At 33.9% G+C, this 19,113-nt stretch overlaps 1 protein-coding gene across 1 annotated transcript in view; it reads left to right on the forward strand.

Annotated features, from left to right (window-relative positions):
* LOC103598507 (potassium channel subfamily T member 2-like) overlaps positions 1 to 19,113 on the forward strand; it is a gene marked incomplete at its 5' end in the record, with an annotated part of 230,756 nt that overhangs the window by 34,873 nt on the left and 176,770 nt on the right. Inside the window, 1 exon segment of the mRNA XM_008582500.1 lies at positions 4,409 to 4,517. Coding sequence (XP_008580722.1) covers positions 4,409 to 4,517 — 109 coding nt within the window.

Here is a 19,113-nt window from a genome sequence, read left to right on the forward strand (position 1 = left end):
TGTGTGTGTGTGTGTGTGTGTGTGTGTGTGTGTGTGTGTGTGTGTGTGTGTGTGTGTGTGTGTGTGTTTTGGTGACTACTATAAATGGGCTAGCTTTCCTGATATCTATTTCTGCTAGTTCACTGTTGGAGTATAAAATGCCACAGATTTTTTTCTGTTGGGAATTAGTATCCTGCAACTTTACTGAAATCATCTGTCAACTCTGAGAGGATTTTTGTTTGTTTTTGTAGAGTCTTTAGGCTTTTCTATATATAAGACTATGTCATCTGAAAACAGGGAAAATTTGACTTAGTCTTTTCTAATCTGGATACCCTTTATTTCTTTCTCTTGCCTGATTGCTCTGAGTAGTACTTCCAAAACTATGTTAAATAGGAGTAGTGAGAGTGGGCATCCTTGTCTCTTTTGGGATGATATTGGTAGTGGGTTTGTATTATATGGCTTTTATTGTTCTGAGATGCTTTCCTTCTATACCTAATTTATCATGAAGGGATGTTATCAAGTGCTTTTTCTGCATCTATTGAGATAATTATATGGTTTTGTACTTGATTTTGTTGATGAGGTGTATCATATTTATTGACTTGCATATGTTGAACCATCCTTGCATCCTTGGAATGAATGCCACTTGATTATATTGTGTGTGTGCGCGTGTGTGTGTGTATAGATATGGCTTTTTTTTTTTTTTTGATGTGTTGCTGTGTTCTATCTGCCAATATTTTATTAAGGATTTTAGCTGTGTGTGTGTATAGATATGGTTTTTTGTTTTTTTTTTTTTTGATGTGTTGCTGTGTTCTATCTGCCAATATTTTATTAAGGATTTTAGCATCTATGTTCATTAAAGGTATAGACCTATAGTTTTCTTTTTTTGTGATATCTTTGTCTTGTTTGGGTATTAGGGTGATATTGGCCTCATAGAATGAGTTTAGGAGAACGGCCTCTCCCCCAATATTTTGGAATAGTTTGAAGATAATTGATATTAATTCCTCTTTAAAGGTTTTATAGAATTCAGCAGTAAAACCATCTTTTGAGTTCTATTTATTTTTTGTTTGTTTGTTTTGGTTTGGTTTAGTTTCTATTTCATTCAGTTCTGCTCTGATCTTAACTATTTCTTTCCATCTACTAATTTTGTGATTGTATTGTTCTTATTTTTGTAGTTCTTTGAGGTGTAGTGTTAGGTTGTTCATTTGAAATCTTTCTATTCTTTTGATGTAAATGCTTTTGCAGTGTTCCTTGGGTTTCAGTATGATGTGTCTTTATTTTCATTAATGTCAACAGTTTTCTCCATTTCCTGTTTAGTTTCTTCTTGGATCTGTATGGCAGTGAGCAACATATTGTTTAATTTCCATGTGTTTATATAGTTTCCAGAGTTTTGCTTATTATTGATTTCTAGTTTTAATCTGTTGTGGGCTGAGAAGATACTTGAAATGATTTCAATTTTTCAAAGTGTGTTGAAGCTGGATTTGTGAGCCCACATGTGGTCTATCCTGGAGAATGTCCCATGCACTGATGAGAAGAATGCATATTCTGTGGTTGTTACATGAAATGTTCTGTAGATGTCTGCCAGGTCAAATTGGTCTAAAGTGTGGTTAAAACCCTATGTTTCTCTGTTGATTTGTTGCCTAGATTATCTATCTGCTGTTGAGAGAGAGGTATTCAGATCCCTGACTTCTATCGTATTGTAGTCTTTCATTTTCCTTAAACTGAATAGTGTTTGCTTTATATATTTATGTGTTCTGATGTTTGGTGCCTGTATTTTTATGGTTGTTATGTCTTCTTGCTGGATAGATCCCTTTATCATTATATAATGGCCTTCTTTGTCACTTTTTATAGTTTTTGGCCTAAAGTTATTTTATCTAATAGAAGAATAGCTTCTTCTGCTTGTTTTTGACTTCCATTTGCATTATATATCTTTTTTCTATCCCTTCACTCTTGTAGTAAGATGATACCCTTCAGTAACAATCATAAATGTAAATGGATTAAATTTCCCACTCGAAAGACACAGACTGGCTGATTGGATTACAAAGCTAGACCCAGTTTTATGCTGTCTACAAGAGACTCACCTCACCTTTTTTTCTCTTTTTAATGTTACATTTGTTGCCTGTGTCAGCAGGCAAATCTCAGTTTAAAATTTTCTTGCTAAGAAATTTATCCTTGTTCTTTTATCTTTTATCCTTAATGATATGTATTCTATTATTTCTAAGATGATACACATAATAAGAAAAACAGCTTATGCTTTTTCAACATTAAATAATTGCCAAGCTCTATTAAAAGCTTTACATGTGCTGTGTATTTCACTATAACCATCTTCTGAAATAAAAAGTATTTATTTACATTTTATGAATGAGGTAATCTAAGTTGTCCAAGTTCAGTTAGATATTGAGGAACAAAGCACAGTAAAAACCCTAGAATAGCTCATTATTTTAACACAACACTATACAAAATGAAATAAAGTAAAAATTGTATTTGGTATCCTTTTACTTAGATAGTGAGCTATTTTTTTTTCTCTTTTTCACTTAAAATTTTATACTTCTAGGGCCGGCCCCATGGCACACTCAGGAGAGTGCAGTGCTTGGGAGCGCAGTGGCGCTCCCACCGCGGGTTCGGATCCTATATAAGGATGGCCGGTGCACTCACTGGCTAAGCACAGTGCGGGTGACACCACGCCAAGGGTTGCGATCTCCTAACCGGTCACAAAAAGGACAAAAAAATAAATAAATTTATACTTCTAGTGAAAGGGAAATAACAGCAAGCAACCACTAATTTATCTTTAACCCTCCAATCTTAGATTTACAAGCATGTTACATGAACTAACAGGTATTCACTAGATGAGTCATAGTGGCATTAGATTCATCATGTTTTGAATGTTTCTCTGTAATATCCACTTAAGCCATTCTGGTCTACATTTCATCAATTTTTATGTAACTGGAAGTTATTATCTTAGTTTGGGCTGCTGTGACAAAATATCATAGACTGGGTGGCTTACAAATGAGAGAGACTAATTTTTCACAGTTCTGGAGGCTAGGCTATTGAAGATCAAGGAGCCGGCAGATTCTCTGTCTGGTGAGGACCTGCTTCCTGGTTCATAGATGGTTGTCTTCGAGCTGCATCCTCACATGGCTAAAGTGGTGAGGGGGCTTTCTGGGGTCTCTATATATGGGTGCTAATCCAATTCATGAGTGTGGATCGCTAATGACCTAATCACCTGGAAAAGGCACCATCTCCTATTGTGATCACAATGGCGGTTAAGATTTCACTGTAAAACATTCAGTGGATAGCAGTTACCAGCTATCAATAACTGCTTCTTCTTTCAGCATTTGGATAAACAATCCCTCATATCCACTTGCATTTTTGATCTTCCTTTTCTTTCTCTAACAGGGTTGTCAAATAGAACTTTTTATGCTGCTAGAAATGTTCTATATCTCTGCTGTTCAAAATGGCAGCCATTAGCGATACATAGCTTTGAACACTTGAAATTTGGCAAGTGAATTGAGAAATTGATTTCTTAATTTTATTTAATTTCAGTTAATTTGAATTTAAGCAAACGTATGTGCCTAGTGGCCACTATATGGACAGTACAATGCTACAGTATCTTTGTGCTTCCTTTAAAAATTTATTAGCTACTTTTGTGGCATATTTCTCTAATAATTTGCCTTGAGTTATTAAATTTACCAAATAATTGTTTATGGCATAACTCCTATGTGTAAGTTTTCATGTTAAGCATAATTTTGATCTCCTTGCTCAGTCTTAGCATCTTTTTAAAAATATATTTTATCATATCTGGGAGTTCTTTATCTCTTCAAATACACACACACACACACACACAGCCAAAATCCTCTTACCGTTACTGCTATATAAAAAAGTCAAGCAATGTGTTCTCTACTTGTATGGTCACTGTAGTAGTTTCCCTTTACCTATATCTGGGAGTTCTTTATCTCTTCAAATACACACACACACACACAGCCAAAATCCTCTTACCGTTACTGCTTTATAAAAAAGTCAAGCAATGTGTTCTCTACTTGTATGGTCACTGTAGTAGTTTCCCTTTACCAATTTTTCTAAATATGTTAATGTTGTAAGTTCATTTTTTTTCATGGAAATTTCTATCACAAACTATTAGTCATGCTGCATTTCTGAAGGCTTCTGACCTGCAGGAATTTTCTAGGAAAATTATTTTTAAATGTGTCTTGCTACTCCCCTCTTACTCTCTGCTAATTTTCTTGGTGCTGCTAATTTGCACTGATTGAATTAGGTATTGTCACCCTCTTTTATAGAAATAATGTCAAATCCTTAAAATAATTTCTCACAATGAATTATTTTTATGTTTAATTTGTAACCGTGGATGTGAACATTTAACAAACTACTTGATGGTTCTTACTTTACATCTCATGGCATTTTATTTTTATTATTTCAGGATCACCAAACAATATTGAGAGCATGGGCTGTAAAAGATTTTGCACCAAATTGCCCTTTATATGTCCAAATATTAAAGCCTGAGAATAAATTCCATATCAAATTTGCTGGTAAGTTTTTATCTTGAGTGAGATCCATTGAATTTCCTCAAATTCCCATTGTGATGTAAGAGTTCTATCTCTGAAGTTAGTGGCAACTTAATAGATTCATAATTGTATAGAGCTGAGAAAGATTTCTTTTTTTTATCATTTACTTGTTTGTTATTGTTTGCTATAAGAGGATTTCTTTGATATGTGACAAAATAATATTTTGAGATGTCTTTACTTTTTTATATACCTTTGTGATTCTAGCATCTGAGCTTTTGTGATGCCTTAATAAGCCTAAGTAGATTAGCAGTGGTAGATTTGTGCATAATGTAGACAGTGGTTTCAATGGTACATTGGTTGATTTATACTTAACTTACACATAGATAATGCATTGTTATATATTATTTAATACACATATATATTTAACATGCAATAGAGTAATATATTAAAATGCATTCAGGTCTGTTTAAATGGATTTAATTGGGGGGATAGAATTTGAAAAGAGTTCAAGAAAAAGATACATATGAATTATTTTAGGAGGCACTGCTTTTAAAATAACTGATCACATGAGATTATGTTTTGAACTATTAAGAAATTAAACAGCAAAATGATATTTTATTTTTTTCTCAAATGCTTCTGTAGGAGAGAGGAACTAACTTTGATTAAGTCAGTAATTTATGTACATGTTTTTCCCCCAAACATAATAACCTTTTTCTTTTTTATATTATATTCCATCTTAATAGTCTAAAGCTTCAAGTCATTAAAATATAATTTTAACAATGTGTCAGCAAAATGTATTTCCTTCAGAAAATGTGTTCACGTATCTTAAAATGCTTACCTATTAGCATATGGTATTAAAATAAAAATGGAAACACAAGCACATTTTTAAATAATAAGAAAATATGAAATTGTTGCTACTTAGTTTGCTGTGTCTTATATCATCTAGCCTTTTGACAAACAATGTCATCGATTTATTTTAAATGTGTAGTAAACAACTTAAAATAATGGCTCTCAACCTTGGCTTCATGTTAGGATGTCTTTGGAAGGTTTTTAAAATACTGATCATAGGGCCGGCCCGGTGGCGCACTGCTACAGTGCGCTGCTTGGGAAGCATGGCGGCGCTCCCGCCAAGGGTTCGGATCCCACATACAGACCGGCCGCTCACTGGCTGGGCGAGGTGCGGGAGCAACACCGAGGGTTGCGATCCCGTTGCCGGTCCCGGTCCAATACAGGCGCTACACTGAGGGTTGCGATCCGTTGCCGGTCACGAAAAAAAAAAGACAAAAAGGAAAAAAAAAAAATACTGATCATAGAGATTCAAACTTAAATGTTCCGAGATAGTGCCAGGGCTTCTTCAAGCTTATTTTCTAAACTGAAAAGTAAAAATTACCTCTTTTGTAAAAGACTTTGTAAAATTAAATTGAAAAAGTATATGTAAAGTACTTTATCATTATATGTGTAACATAAAGTACTTCATAATTATATTTAATACTTACATCATATACATGCACACATTTTATGTAACATAAAGTACATGCATACATTACACATAAATTACAATGTATGTATATAATTTATGTAATAATATACCTATGATATATACATACTGTATTTGTAACATAAAGTGTACATTAATACATAAATCACATATGTAACATAAGGTACTCCATAATTACACTTGTAAAAGTACCTATTACTTATATATAATTAGCATTCAATAAATGCCAACTGTTTACCTAAATGACCTTTATAACTAAGCTGTCATTATTATTTAGCAAAAGGAATATTTTTGAAAAAACTTTGTTATAACTGCTAATAATTTGCTGTGACAAAATTTCTAGGGTGGCAGTAATGACATGAGCAATAGGCAAAGTCCTAAAAATGTAAATTTAAATTTGAGTGCCACCACTTAAGACTTGGGTAGGCAGTTTAGTATTCTGAGTCCTATTTTTCTCTATTAAAATGCCATAATATTTGATATCTTTGCTATTGGTTAGGGTTAGCAGTAAGGATTAAATAAGTAATGTCTGAAATATATTAGATGTTCAATAAATAGGTAATGAACCTGGAACTTAAAACAATAAGCAGTTTGGGAAAATAATTTGTAATTTTCATTGTGTCATAACTAAAATTCAGAACAGATTTCAGTTTTTTCTTCCTTCTTTAGCAAGCCATTTATATTCTCCCCACAGGTAGATGAAACTTGCTGAATTAGTCTACTTCTATAAACCAAAAATTATAGAGACTATTTGCATTAATTTTTTTCAAATTCTAATTCTGCCATTACTTTGAAAAACCCATTAGAATAAATAGATTATTTAAAATTCTATCCAAGTAGTTTATCTCAATATGTCTCATTTTGACACCTGTTGAAATTCCTTTTAATAGTGTCAGCATTCTTTTTTTTTTTTTGTCCTTTTTGAGACCGGCCGCACTGCACTCAGCCAGTGAGTGCTGTGAGCGCACCGGCCATTCCTATATAGGATCCAAACCCGCGGCAGGAGCACTGCTACGCTCCCAGCGCCGCACTCTCCCGAGTGCACCACGGGCTTGGCCCAGTGTGTCAGCATTCTTTTATGGCTGAGATGGCCATTCCTATATAGGATCCAAACCCGCGGCAGGAGCACTGCTACGCTCCCAGCGCTGCACTCTCCCGAGTGCACCACGGGCTTGGCCCAGTGTGTCAGCATTCTTTTATGGCTGAGATTACAACATCCCACAGGAGCTCCTCTTATATAGAGATGAAATCACCTAGTTTCATTAAAGTGCCATAGAAAGAGTTTGGAGAGATGTATGAGACTCTCAAACCAACATAATATATTTTATACCTCAGCATGAGGTTAAAAAGTTTATGGACTTAACCTTTCAAAGGGCAGTATATCAAGCTGTCAGTTCGTGTAGTAGATTGTTGAAAAATAATGGTTGCCAAGGAATCGTGTTCCCTGTGTCTGTGTCCTGTTGTGATGTGACTTTGCAGCTTTTGCCCATGAAGAGATGAAATATATTTCCTCACTCTTGAATACGAGCTTGCCTTGTGGCTTGTTTTGACCAATAGAATGTAACAAATGTTACACTGTATGACTTCAGAAGCTAAGCTTTAAAAGGCCATGCAGCTTCTCCTTGCCCTTTGTTGGAACACTGCCCAGGGACTACATTTGAAGAAACCCAGGTTGGCCTCTCTAAGGATGAAAAATCACATGGAAAGTGAGCCTCATCCCTCCCAGCACCCCACCTGTCCAGCTCCCAACTTACCAGCAAATACAGGGAATCACACTTATCCACAGAATATTGAGAAATAAAATGGTGGCTGTTTGAAATCAATAAGTTTTGTGTTGTTATTTAGCAATATTGTTGGCCATAAAATAATAATTGCTTTATTTGAAATAATATTTACTTGATAATATTTATTTTATCTTCTTGTTCTTGTATCCTCATGAGTATTAAATATGCATGATTGCAATTATCACAAGATATATGAGACATTTGTATTTCCATTTCTTTAAATAGCCTCTCCAGTTTACCTTAAATTGTGTAAATCATACTGTGATTATAATTTATAATTTTTAATTTTAAAAGTAAATCTAGTTGGCTAGTTAGTTCACTTGGGAGAGTGTGGTGCTGGTAACACGAAGGTCAAGAGTTCAGATCCCTGTTCTGGTGAGCCACCAAAAAAAACAAATAAAAGTAAACCTATTTTATTTAAGATGTGTGGAACAGAGAAATTTCAAAGTTCCGTTTATAAATGTATTCAATTTTAGAAAGCAAAAACACTATAGCAACTATTCCTTTATGCATATCTATCATTCATGTCTTTCACGGATCACTTTATCCAGAACAAAGTAATTGTAGGCATTCATTAAAGTAAGTTATCAAATTATAACACTATTATTTGAATGAATTATAGTATTAATTATTATACTATTAATTATAATTAAAATAGCTTCTATACTTTGATCAGATCCAAAGGGGAAAAATCTATATGGATGTGATCTCAGCAATACAAAAATTTTGCTGTTACTCATACAAAGAAAGGAAGGTAAAAATAATCAGCTTTGAGATAAACAAAAATAAAATAGTCACTAGAATAATAGTTATGATAAGAGATTTCTGAATATAAACTCAATTACTACAAATTACAGTGAGATTCTAGCAACATAAAAATATAATTCTCAGATGATTTGATTATTTTCGTCATCACAAATTTTCAAAGAAAAGATACAAATGTTACTCACAGAGGTAACAGAGTTTAGTTTCAGCAATTCGTCCCTTTTATAATAAATTTGTCAAAGTAGTTAAAACTGCAAATTCTGGAATGGAACATTGCTTGGTGAAGTCTTTGTTATTTTGTATATTTACTGCATGACCTCAGGCTTCTTCATCTCTCTAAGCTTGAGCTTTTCAAATTGTAAAATGCAGATAATAAGAAACACTACCCTATAGTGTAATGATTTTAAAACTACTCAGAAGAAAACCAAGCACTACTAAATAATACCTATGAAAGTAATTATTAATCATTGAGTGCCTATTTATCATCCTCATAACAAATTTGTATTATATTTGTTTCCAGAAAAAGTAGCTGAGATTCACCCATGATGTTTTACAAATAGCTTATTACAGCAGTTCAAAAAACTCAAAATTCTGAGTTACACACATTTTCATAGAGTAGAAAAAGAAAGTTATCTCCCCAACTCATTTTATGTGACTAACATAGCCTTGATAAAAAATTCAAGGATAGTATTAGATATGACATTTAGAGAGTAATTTAACTGGTTAATGTAGTTGAACAATTATATAAAATATATTAGGAAAATAAAGTAAGTAATATTTTTTAAAAAGAATATATCATCACCAAGTTGAAATTATTACACAAGTAGATTATCAAGTTACAGAAAAGAATAACTATATCATCATTTCTCTGGAAAATAATTTGAGAGAGAACTTAACATTTACTTACAATTTAAAAAAGAAAAAGAAAGAAAAACTATTGAAAAGCTAGGAACAAAGAACTCCTTAACCGAAGGAAAATTGCCTTCAAAATAACCTAGAGAAAAAATAATATTTAAAGATCACGTATTGAAAGTCTGTCCTTAAGATTAGGTACAAACATAGGTATCTACTAAAACCACTTTTATTCATTATTTTTCTGGAAATCCTAAGGATTGAAGTAAATCTGGAGAAATAAAAGGGAATTATCATCAGAATGCAGAAAAATAAAATTGTCATTGTGCACATATCATCAGATTCTCTACAAAGAAAATTAAAGAGATTTTTTTTTTGCCCTATATGCCTTTTACTTAGAGAATCTCATTCATTTTTATGATTTCCCAAATTAAATCTCTCCGTCAATATCTACTTTGAGCTCTAGGTTTGTCTCCAACTGCATTGTAAATATCTCCTAATAGGTTTCTAATAGCCATCTCAAAATTAAGATATCTAAACATAGTTACTGATTTTCCCTGACCAAAAACCTGTTTCTCACCCATTTTTCTGAGAACCATCTACTTAGAACTTAAAACATACAAGTCATTCTTTCATCCTCTGCATCCAACCCATCATAATGTTCTCAAAGTCATGCTCCCTGAATATCTCAGACTTATCTCTGACCCAGTTCTAGGTCACGCCATGGTCATCTTTCATTTAAGCTATTTCAAAACACATTCCTTCCAGGCTGTCAGTCAGCAGGGAGTATGCCGATCCCTTGCATTGGTCACCTGGATCCATGCCCACCTTCCCCAAGAGCTTACAGGCCCACTTGACACAGCGGTCCTGCCCACACCAGCCAAGAACAAGCCAGCACCTGCTACCACACTCACCCAGAACTAAATCTATGACACCCAACCTGACTAAAAATATACAACACTGCTCCAGGTAAGAGTCTCTCCCATCAAAAACTTCTTCAAAAACTAAAAGAAGTGACTATACCAACAGATGCCCAGACATCAATACAGAGATACAAGAAGCATGAAAAAACAGAGAAACATGACTCCCCAAAAAGAAGACAATAATTTTCCAGTACCAGATCCCAAACAGGAAACCAGTGAAATGTCTGAAGAGGAATTCCAAACAGCAATCTTAAGAAACTCAACATGATCAAAGAAAAAATAAATAGAAATCACAATGAAGAAAACAAAAACAATCCAGGACATGTATGAGAAATTCAATAAAGAAATAGAAACATGTAAAAAATAAGCAAGCAGAAAAAAGGAACTGAAGAATTTATTCAACATAATAAAAAATACAACTCAGAGCTTCAGCAACCGGCAAGAACAGCAGAAGATAGAATTTCTGAACTAGAAGACAGGCTTTTTGAATTAACCCAATTGGACCATAAAAAGAAAAAAGAATTTAAAAAAATGAAGAAAGCCTACAAGATCTGTCAGAAAACACTAAGCATACAAACATGCTTATTATTGGTGTTCCATAAAGGAAAGAGAAAGGAAGAGGCTTTGAAAGACTAATGAAATAATAGCCAAAAACTTCTGAAGTATTCTGAAGTTCTGAAGACCGTATTAGATATGGTCTCCCAGATCCGAGATGCTCAAAGACTGCCAAACAGATTCAACCCAAAAAGGACCTCCCAAAACACATTATAGTCAAATTACCAAAAGTCAAAGACCAAGAAAAAATTCTAAAAACAGCCAGAGAAAAGCATCAAGTCACCTATAAGGGAATCACCATCAGACTAACAGCAGACTTCTCAACAGAAACCTTACAGACCAGGAGAGAGTGAAGTGGTATAATCAAAGTGCTAAAAGAAAAAGTCTGCCAGCTGAGGATACTATAGCCAACAAATCTATGTGCTTCACAAATAAAGGAGAAATAGTATCTTTCCCAGACAAACATAAAGTACAGGAATTCACCACCACTAGATCGGCCCTACAAGAAATCATCTAGGGAATCCTCCATCTGGAATCAAAAGAGTGATAACTATCATCATGAATACACAAGAAAAAATAAAAACCACTGGTAGAGCACATATACAAACACGAAAGAGAAAGATGTATCTTATCACTACAAAAAACCCCAAAAACCAAAAAAACATTGAACAGCAAAGACAAACAATAAAAGGGAGAGAAAGGAACAAAAGAAATATAAAGTAACCATTAAAAAATATAAATAACCATTAAAAATTGATGGCAGGAATAAGACAATACCATTGAATAACAACCCTGACTGTAAATGGATTAAATTTACCATTTAAGAGATACAGACTGGCTGAATGGACTAAAAAACTAGACCCAACTGTATGCTGGCTGCAAAAAACTCACTTCACCAATAAAGACACATACAGATTAACAGTGAGGGGATGGAAAAAGATATTCTATGCAAATGGAAACCAAAGAGAGCAGGAGTTGCCATACTTACATCAAGTAAAATAGACTTTAAACCAACAAGTATAAAAAGAGACAAAGAAGGAAGTTATATAATGATAAAAGGATCAATGCAGTGTGAAGATATAACAATCAAAAATATATATGCACTCAACATTAGAACACCCACATATATATAGCAAATGTTATAGGATCTAATGGGAGAGGTAAGATAATATTTGGTGTCTTTAATAAGCCTCTCTCAGCACTGGACAGATCAACTAGACAAAAATCAGCAGAGAAATACTGTATTTAAATGTCACTTTAGACCAAATGAACTTGACGGGCATTTACAGAACATTTCATCTAACAACTGCAGAGTAATCATTCTTCTCATCAATACATGGATTATTCATGGTAGACCACATATTATGCCACAAATTAAATCTCAACAAATTTAAAAGATTGAAATCATATCAAGTACCAGACTTCAAATTATATCACAAAGCTATAGTAACCAAAACACCATAGTACTGGTATAGAAACAGACACTTGGACCAATGGAACAGAATAGAGAACCCAGAAATCAGCTCACATACTTACAGCCAACTGATCTCTGACAAAGGCAACAAGAACATACATTGGGGAAAAGACCACCTCTTCAATAAATTTTGCCAGGAATACTAGATATCCATGTGTAGGAGAATGAAACTAGACCCCTATCTCTCACTATACACAAAAATTAACTCAAAATGGATTGAAGAATTAAAGGTAAGTCTTGAAACTATAAAACTTGTAGAAGGAAACACAAGGGAAATGCTCTAGGATGTAGGACTAGGCACAGATTTTATGAATAAGACCTAAAAGCATAGGCAACAAAAGTAAAAATTAAAAAATGGGATTACATCAAACTAAAAACCAAAGAAAACAATCTGCATAGCAAAGATATAATCTAGAGAATGGGAGAAAATATTTGCAAACTATGCATCTTAAAGGGAGCTAATTTCCAGAATATACAAGAAACTCAAACAACTCACTAGTAAAAAACCAAATAACCCAATTTAACACTGGGCAGAGAGCTCAATAAGAAGACATACCAATAGACAACAAGTATAGGAAAAAATACTGAACATACCTAATCATCAGGGAAATGCAGATCAAAACCACATTGAGATACCATCTTACTGCAGTTGGAAGGATCGTGTTGAAGGGATACTTAAACCCCATCCATGTTTATTACAGCTGTATTCACAATAGCCAAGATATGGAACCAACCTAAATGCCCATCGACAGATGATTGGATAAAGAAAGTATAGTACCTATACACAATGGAATACTACTCAGCCATAAAAAAGAATTAAATTCTACTATATGCAGAAACATGGATGAGCTTTGAGAAAATTATGTTAAGCGAAGTAAACCAGGCACAGAAAGAGAAATACTGCATGTTCTCACTCATATGTATAGCTTAAAAAACAAAACAAAACAAACAAACAAACAAAATAAATAACAACAATTTTACCTGTTAAAAAGAGAGAGAAGAACTATGGTTACCAGAGGCAGTAAAAGGGAGGGAAGAGGGATAGTAAAAGTCTGATTAGTGGTTACAAAAGTACAGCAAGATAGGAAAAATAAAAACCCTATTGGTGTACAGTCAATCCAGAAATCTACAATAAATAATGTTGTATTGCCTGTAACCAAACAATTAGAAGAGAGATCAAATGTGCACATCACAAAGAAATGATTAAGTTTTGTAATGATTGAATAGGTTAATTACCCTGAATAGATCAACATACATTGTATACATGTACTGAAATATATCTTTGTACCCCTTAAATATGTACCCTCACTATGTCTCAATAAAAAATCAAAAATACACACACACACACACATTCCTTTTTATATTTTCCTGGTTATTCACAAATTGTATCTATAAATGTAGAAACAGTAGTTTCTCTTCATATGACCTAGAACGTTTGCAATAGTGATTGCCATTGTGTGTTACAGTGGCAGCTACATCTCCACACCTCCAATATCAGCCTAAACTCACTAGTTTACTTTTTCTAGTATATAGATGCCAACATTCTTTTATAATATGATTTTTTTAAAGAATTACTTCTTGTGGATTACTCTTTTTCAACTTTCACTGTTCAAAATTCAAATGGTAATATAGTTTGTGTTGTGCTAAATCTCTTCCAGTGAGAAACATTTTTACTAATACAATATTTTTGTAGAAGGTGGCAATTGGTACTGAAATATATGACAGTGGTAATGGCAGTGCTTCATAGCTATGACTAATGCAAAAATATGGTTTTATAACCTCTTTTATTCACTGTCAATCTTTTGTGGGGATAGCAATTCTAGAAAAGCCTCCCCAGTGTCAAATATCTGATCTGAAATCACCTGAAAAAAAATTATGCTTCCATGTTGTTGAGTCCTTCATAAATTGCTTCCTCTTTTTTGCAAAACCATGATGAAAAAGGTAAAAATTATGGTAGTTCAATTTTTAGACACATTACTGTAGCTCAAAATTTAATGACTAAAAATCAAACCCATATTTCCTCCTCCACTCTATATTCCAAAAATTAAACACACACACACGCACCAACACAAACAAACAAGAAAAGATGTGTACTTCACTAGGAAGAGAACTCTTTTATTAAAAAGCCTTGAATGAACTTTAAAACTAAACTGTTTTCCCCACTTAATCAATTTTATCCGAAAGAAGTTTGCTGTTTTGTCTCCTGGTCAGATGAAGTTACTCAGAAAATCAGTGGAAGGTGAATTCATGTTGTAGGAGTAAGTTAATAGCTATATTCAGGTTAATACTCTATCCTCATTACATGCCCCCTCCCCCGACATAGTCTTACGTCTTCTGTGAGTATTCAGTTCTCTTTGCTTCCTTATCTAATTTTCTTTCAATCATTGGGTCCTTTGAAAATTTCCCACTTCATTTTAACAGATATAAGAGGACATAAAAATCAAATCAATAAATTTTCACCGACAAGTAGGAGTAAATAATGGAAAAATCAGTTAGTACATGAAATTGTGAATTATTTACAAATGTTATTTTCCTTGCCTTTATTGCGGTTTTTTATATAGAACAATTTGATTATAGTTCATGAATGAAAGAAAAAAATCTCTATAGTGAAGTGTTGACTGAATGAAATACTTTCTAATTCACAACTAAAATAAGCTTAGAAGAATGAATCATTATATCACAACAGTAGGAGTTAGTTCTTCGAGCAATTAAAAAATAATAATTACAATAAAAAGTTAAAAGCACAAATATAAATGCATTTTTAGCAATATCGTTGACAATATTGTGTAAACATATATCTTTTTTAGTAGAAAGTATGACTACCATTATAAAAACTAGATTGTTTAAGATACAACCACACACACACACAGACACACACACACACACACACACACACACATGCTCTCTCTCTCTTTCTCTCGCTCTCTTTCTCTCTCTCTCTCTCTCTCTCTCTCTCACACACACACACACACACACACACATATCCTGGAGAAATAATTTGGCTCAAATTATGAAGGTTTTGTCTCATCTTAGCCACCATCTATTTTTTACTGAATCACCAGACATTCCAATGCCTCACTTTTTCCAACCCAAAAAAAGAGTGGGAAAATATTTCCTAGCAACATAAATATTGGAAATTATCTTAGCTGTTTCTAAATAACATATGGATGTGCAGCCTTGACTTTCACCAAATGGTGAAGTGTTAGTTTTTCATGCTGAATGGTTTCTTCATTTCCCGTATAACACTCACATAGACATCATTTTGAACTTCATTCTTACAACCTACTGAAGAACATAATGCTTTGAATTTTTATATTTTCAAAATATAGAATACTAAACGTTTGAAAATTGTCATTTTTGGGGGGGGATGAAAATCTTTTCTCTTTGATTCTTGTATTATTGTAGAGATATTGAGAAACTACTTAACGTTAGGCCACGTTCAAAACCAGCAGTGTCTGGAGAGTCTTTACATTTTTTTGTCTCTGCTATTTTTTACTTTGAAAAACTCAAACTTACACAGTTTAAAATAATTATACAATGAAAGCCTGTATTCCCTCCATCTGCATTCAACAGTTGTTAACATTTTGCCACATTTGCTTGATCTTCTCTCTGTACACACACACACACACACACACACATATGCACATTTTTACTTCAACATGATTCTCCGAAGAATAAGTAAATTTTGCTACATACGCGCGCTAACATTTTTATACCTAAGAGGGTTAACAATAATTCTAAGGATCTGGTTCCTAGTCAGATGTTGTTAATTGTACCCAATATGTCCCTTGAAACTGTATTTTTAAATTCAGTATTAAAACAAAATTTTATTTTTAATGCAGTTTTATAAACTGACATAGTTTTAGATTTACAGACGAGTAGTAAAGATAGGACGGAGAGTTCTCATGTACCTTTTATGTCCCACAGCTTCCCCTAACATTAGTATCATACACAACCATGGTCTATTTCATCAAAACAGGCATTTAACACTGGCATAGATTATTTTTAAGTAAAATATGTTCTTGGGTTTTGCTTTTCCTAACAAAATTTTTCAATGATTTATTTGTTTTCCCTTTTTGTAGCATTTAAAACTTTAATATATAGGTCTATTAAGCAGCCAAACCATCTTTTCTGCTTATTCTCTTTGACATTTGTTAAATTGGCACTGAACATTAAGTATTTTGAGCCATTTTCTTATGCGCAACTTACGATTTAATTAACTCAAAGCATCTTCATGACCCCACTAATATTCTTATGGTTGTATATTTCTTATACACTCAATTTCATGGTCCTGAAAGCCGGAGTAGAATATTTCTTCTTCTTTGGACAGTGCCAGGTGTATTCTGCCATATCCTAGACCTATGATTTTCAGTCTGTGAATTAGTTCCTTGTTATAAATGTTTTATGAGGAAGAATAAGTATGTTTCCTTTCCCTGTCATTTACTTATTCAAAACATTTTCTTGAGTCCTCCTGTGAGCAATTTGTTGTTCTAGGCACTAGTGATATGATGAAAAACAAGATAGACTTTCTATTCCAGTAGCAGGTTTTCTCTTTGTCTTTATCTATCACCCTTTGAAAATGAGTGAGCAAATGTGCTTTTACTTGCTGCCTAAGAATACCACTCCCCCTGAGCCTATTTTTCTACACAGAGCTTCAGTTGAAACTTTATAATCCCCCTTTCCTGCCCTTGCCACCCTCCATGCATCTCAAAACTTGTGATTCCAATTATACCCTACTCTCATAGGATATTGCTTGAGGAATTTAGTCAATCTCCTGGGCCTTCAATAGACTGCTAAGGCTTTTATGATTTAAAATAATTCCCCCATCCATGAAGTAATTCCTTTTGCTTTGGAAAGAGTCTCTTAAAATGCAATTTATAACCACAAAAGAATGATATCTTTAATAGTAATAGGTTGGCCAGCAAGTGGAAATGACAGTTATTGTAATGGAATATTTAATCTATCACTACCTCAAGTCATACTGCCTAAGAATTTTGTATTGTGCGCACACACACAAATAAATGTGTGTGTGTGTCTCTGAGTGTGCATGTTTATTAGATTGTGTATTAGATTTTACTAAGGAGTTGGAATTTTGTTGGAGCCTACCTCAAGTCATACTGCCTAAGAATTTTGTATTGTGCGCACACACACAAATAAATGTGTGTGTGTGTCTCTGACTGTGCATGTTTATTAGATTGTGTATTAGATTTTACTAAGGAGTTGGAATTTTGTTGGAGCCTTATAAGAGACTAATGAATGTATTAGATAAAGACATAGAATTTTAACTAGATAACAAAGTAATTTTGGAGGAAATACTGAATGCAGTTGAGAGGACAAAAAGAACCTCACAGGAGTGATGTTTTAGGAAGCTATTATAGTTGTTGAAGTGAGAGATACTGAGAGATTGAACCAGAGCGGCTATAACAGAAATGAAGCATGAGAACAGATTCGTGAAACATTTTATATATGTTCTGTAGACGTGGTGACCAATTGACCATGGGAACAAAAGGACAGTGAGGAATCATTTTATTTATCTTCGCAGCTCTCATCTTTGTTGTATATCCTCACATTTAATATGAGTTCTACGGTAGAAGCTAACTAATTGATTTATCATTGCTTAGATGACTGTTTAACACTAGCATGAGTGTCAAAGTGCTTCATTATCTCCAATTATAGCGCAGTGCCTGTCTCATAGCATCTGTTGCTACACTGTACAGAGTATAAGAATAAAAAACTTAAAAGATTAAGAATTTAAAAAATACTATAATTGAGTAAAATTAAAATATGCTAAAATGTATGAAACATTTGCTAATATGCAAGTAATTGTTCCATTATGTTGTACTAAGAAAAAATTCTGGAGGAGAGAGTGACACAGAAAAAAAGCGCCAGAAGTCTAAACATGGCTCCCTGTAATTTTTTCTGAGTATTAGGTCACACATGCATAAAATGAAACTCCAAAAGCCAGGCTAAAAACAACCAAGAAATCGTAAGTAGGACAATTCCCAGAGCTCAAACCAGGTCGGGGAGGCTTTCACACTCTGGCCAGATGTAGTGGAGGTTCCTTGGTGAGCAGACCAAACATGTGGAATCTTATAAGAGACTTGGTTTCTAGTAAAGTTGAGCTATCCCTCGAGTGAATGCCGCTCTGATTAGTATTAGTTTTGTCTTTATACATAACAAATTACCAGTAGCTTTTCAGCTCAAAACAACACAAATATGATATCTAAGTTTCTGTGTGTCAGGATTCCAGGAATGGATTCCCTGGTGAGGGTCTCTCTAGTCTGCAGTGAAAATCTCTAGTGGATCTATAATTTCTACTGAGGCCAGGTCTTCCAAGTTCACTGGTTGTTGTCAGTTTTTAGTTCCTTGCAGTTATAGAACTGAGGCTCCTGCCTTAAAAGCTGCTTTCCATTCTCTGCCACGTGGCTTCTACAATATGGCAGTTGCTTCTTCAGGCCAACAGAACATCTGCTACAACTCTGAACCTCTCCTACAAGGAAGGGCCAGTCCTTCCTTGTAGGTTAATGCCCACCAAGGATAACCTTCCTTTCTAATAGCTCAAAGTCAACTTTCACCTTGGTTATTTGTCATAACTTAATCACAGGTGTTTAGTCCAATCATTTCACAGGCACTACCCACACTCAAGGGTATTATACAGGATGTGAACACAAGAGCAAAGCATCTTGGAGGTCATTGTAGAATTTTGTCTACCAACATTGCTCTTGCAAAGCTTAAAGAACAGGCATTAGAGGTATCAAACTAATCCTGC

This window comes from Galeopterus variegatus, unplaced genomic scaffold, assembly GCF_000696425.1.
Source record: "Galeopterus variegatus unplaced genomic scaffold, G_variegatus-3.0.2 Scaffold2648, whole genome shotgun sequence".
Lineage (NCBI taxonomy): Eukaryota > Metazoa > Chordata > Mammalia > Dermoptera > Cynocephalidae > Galeopterus > Galeopterus variegatus.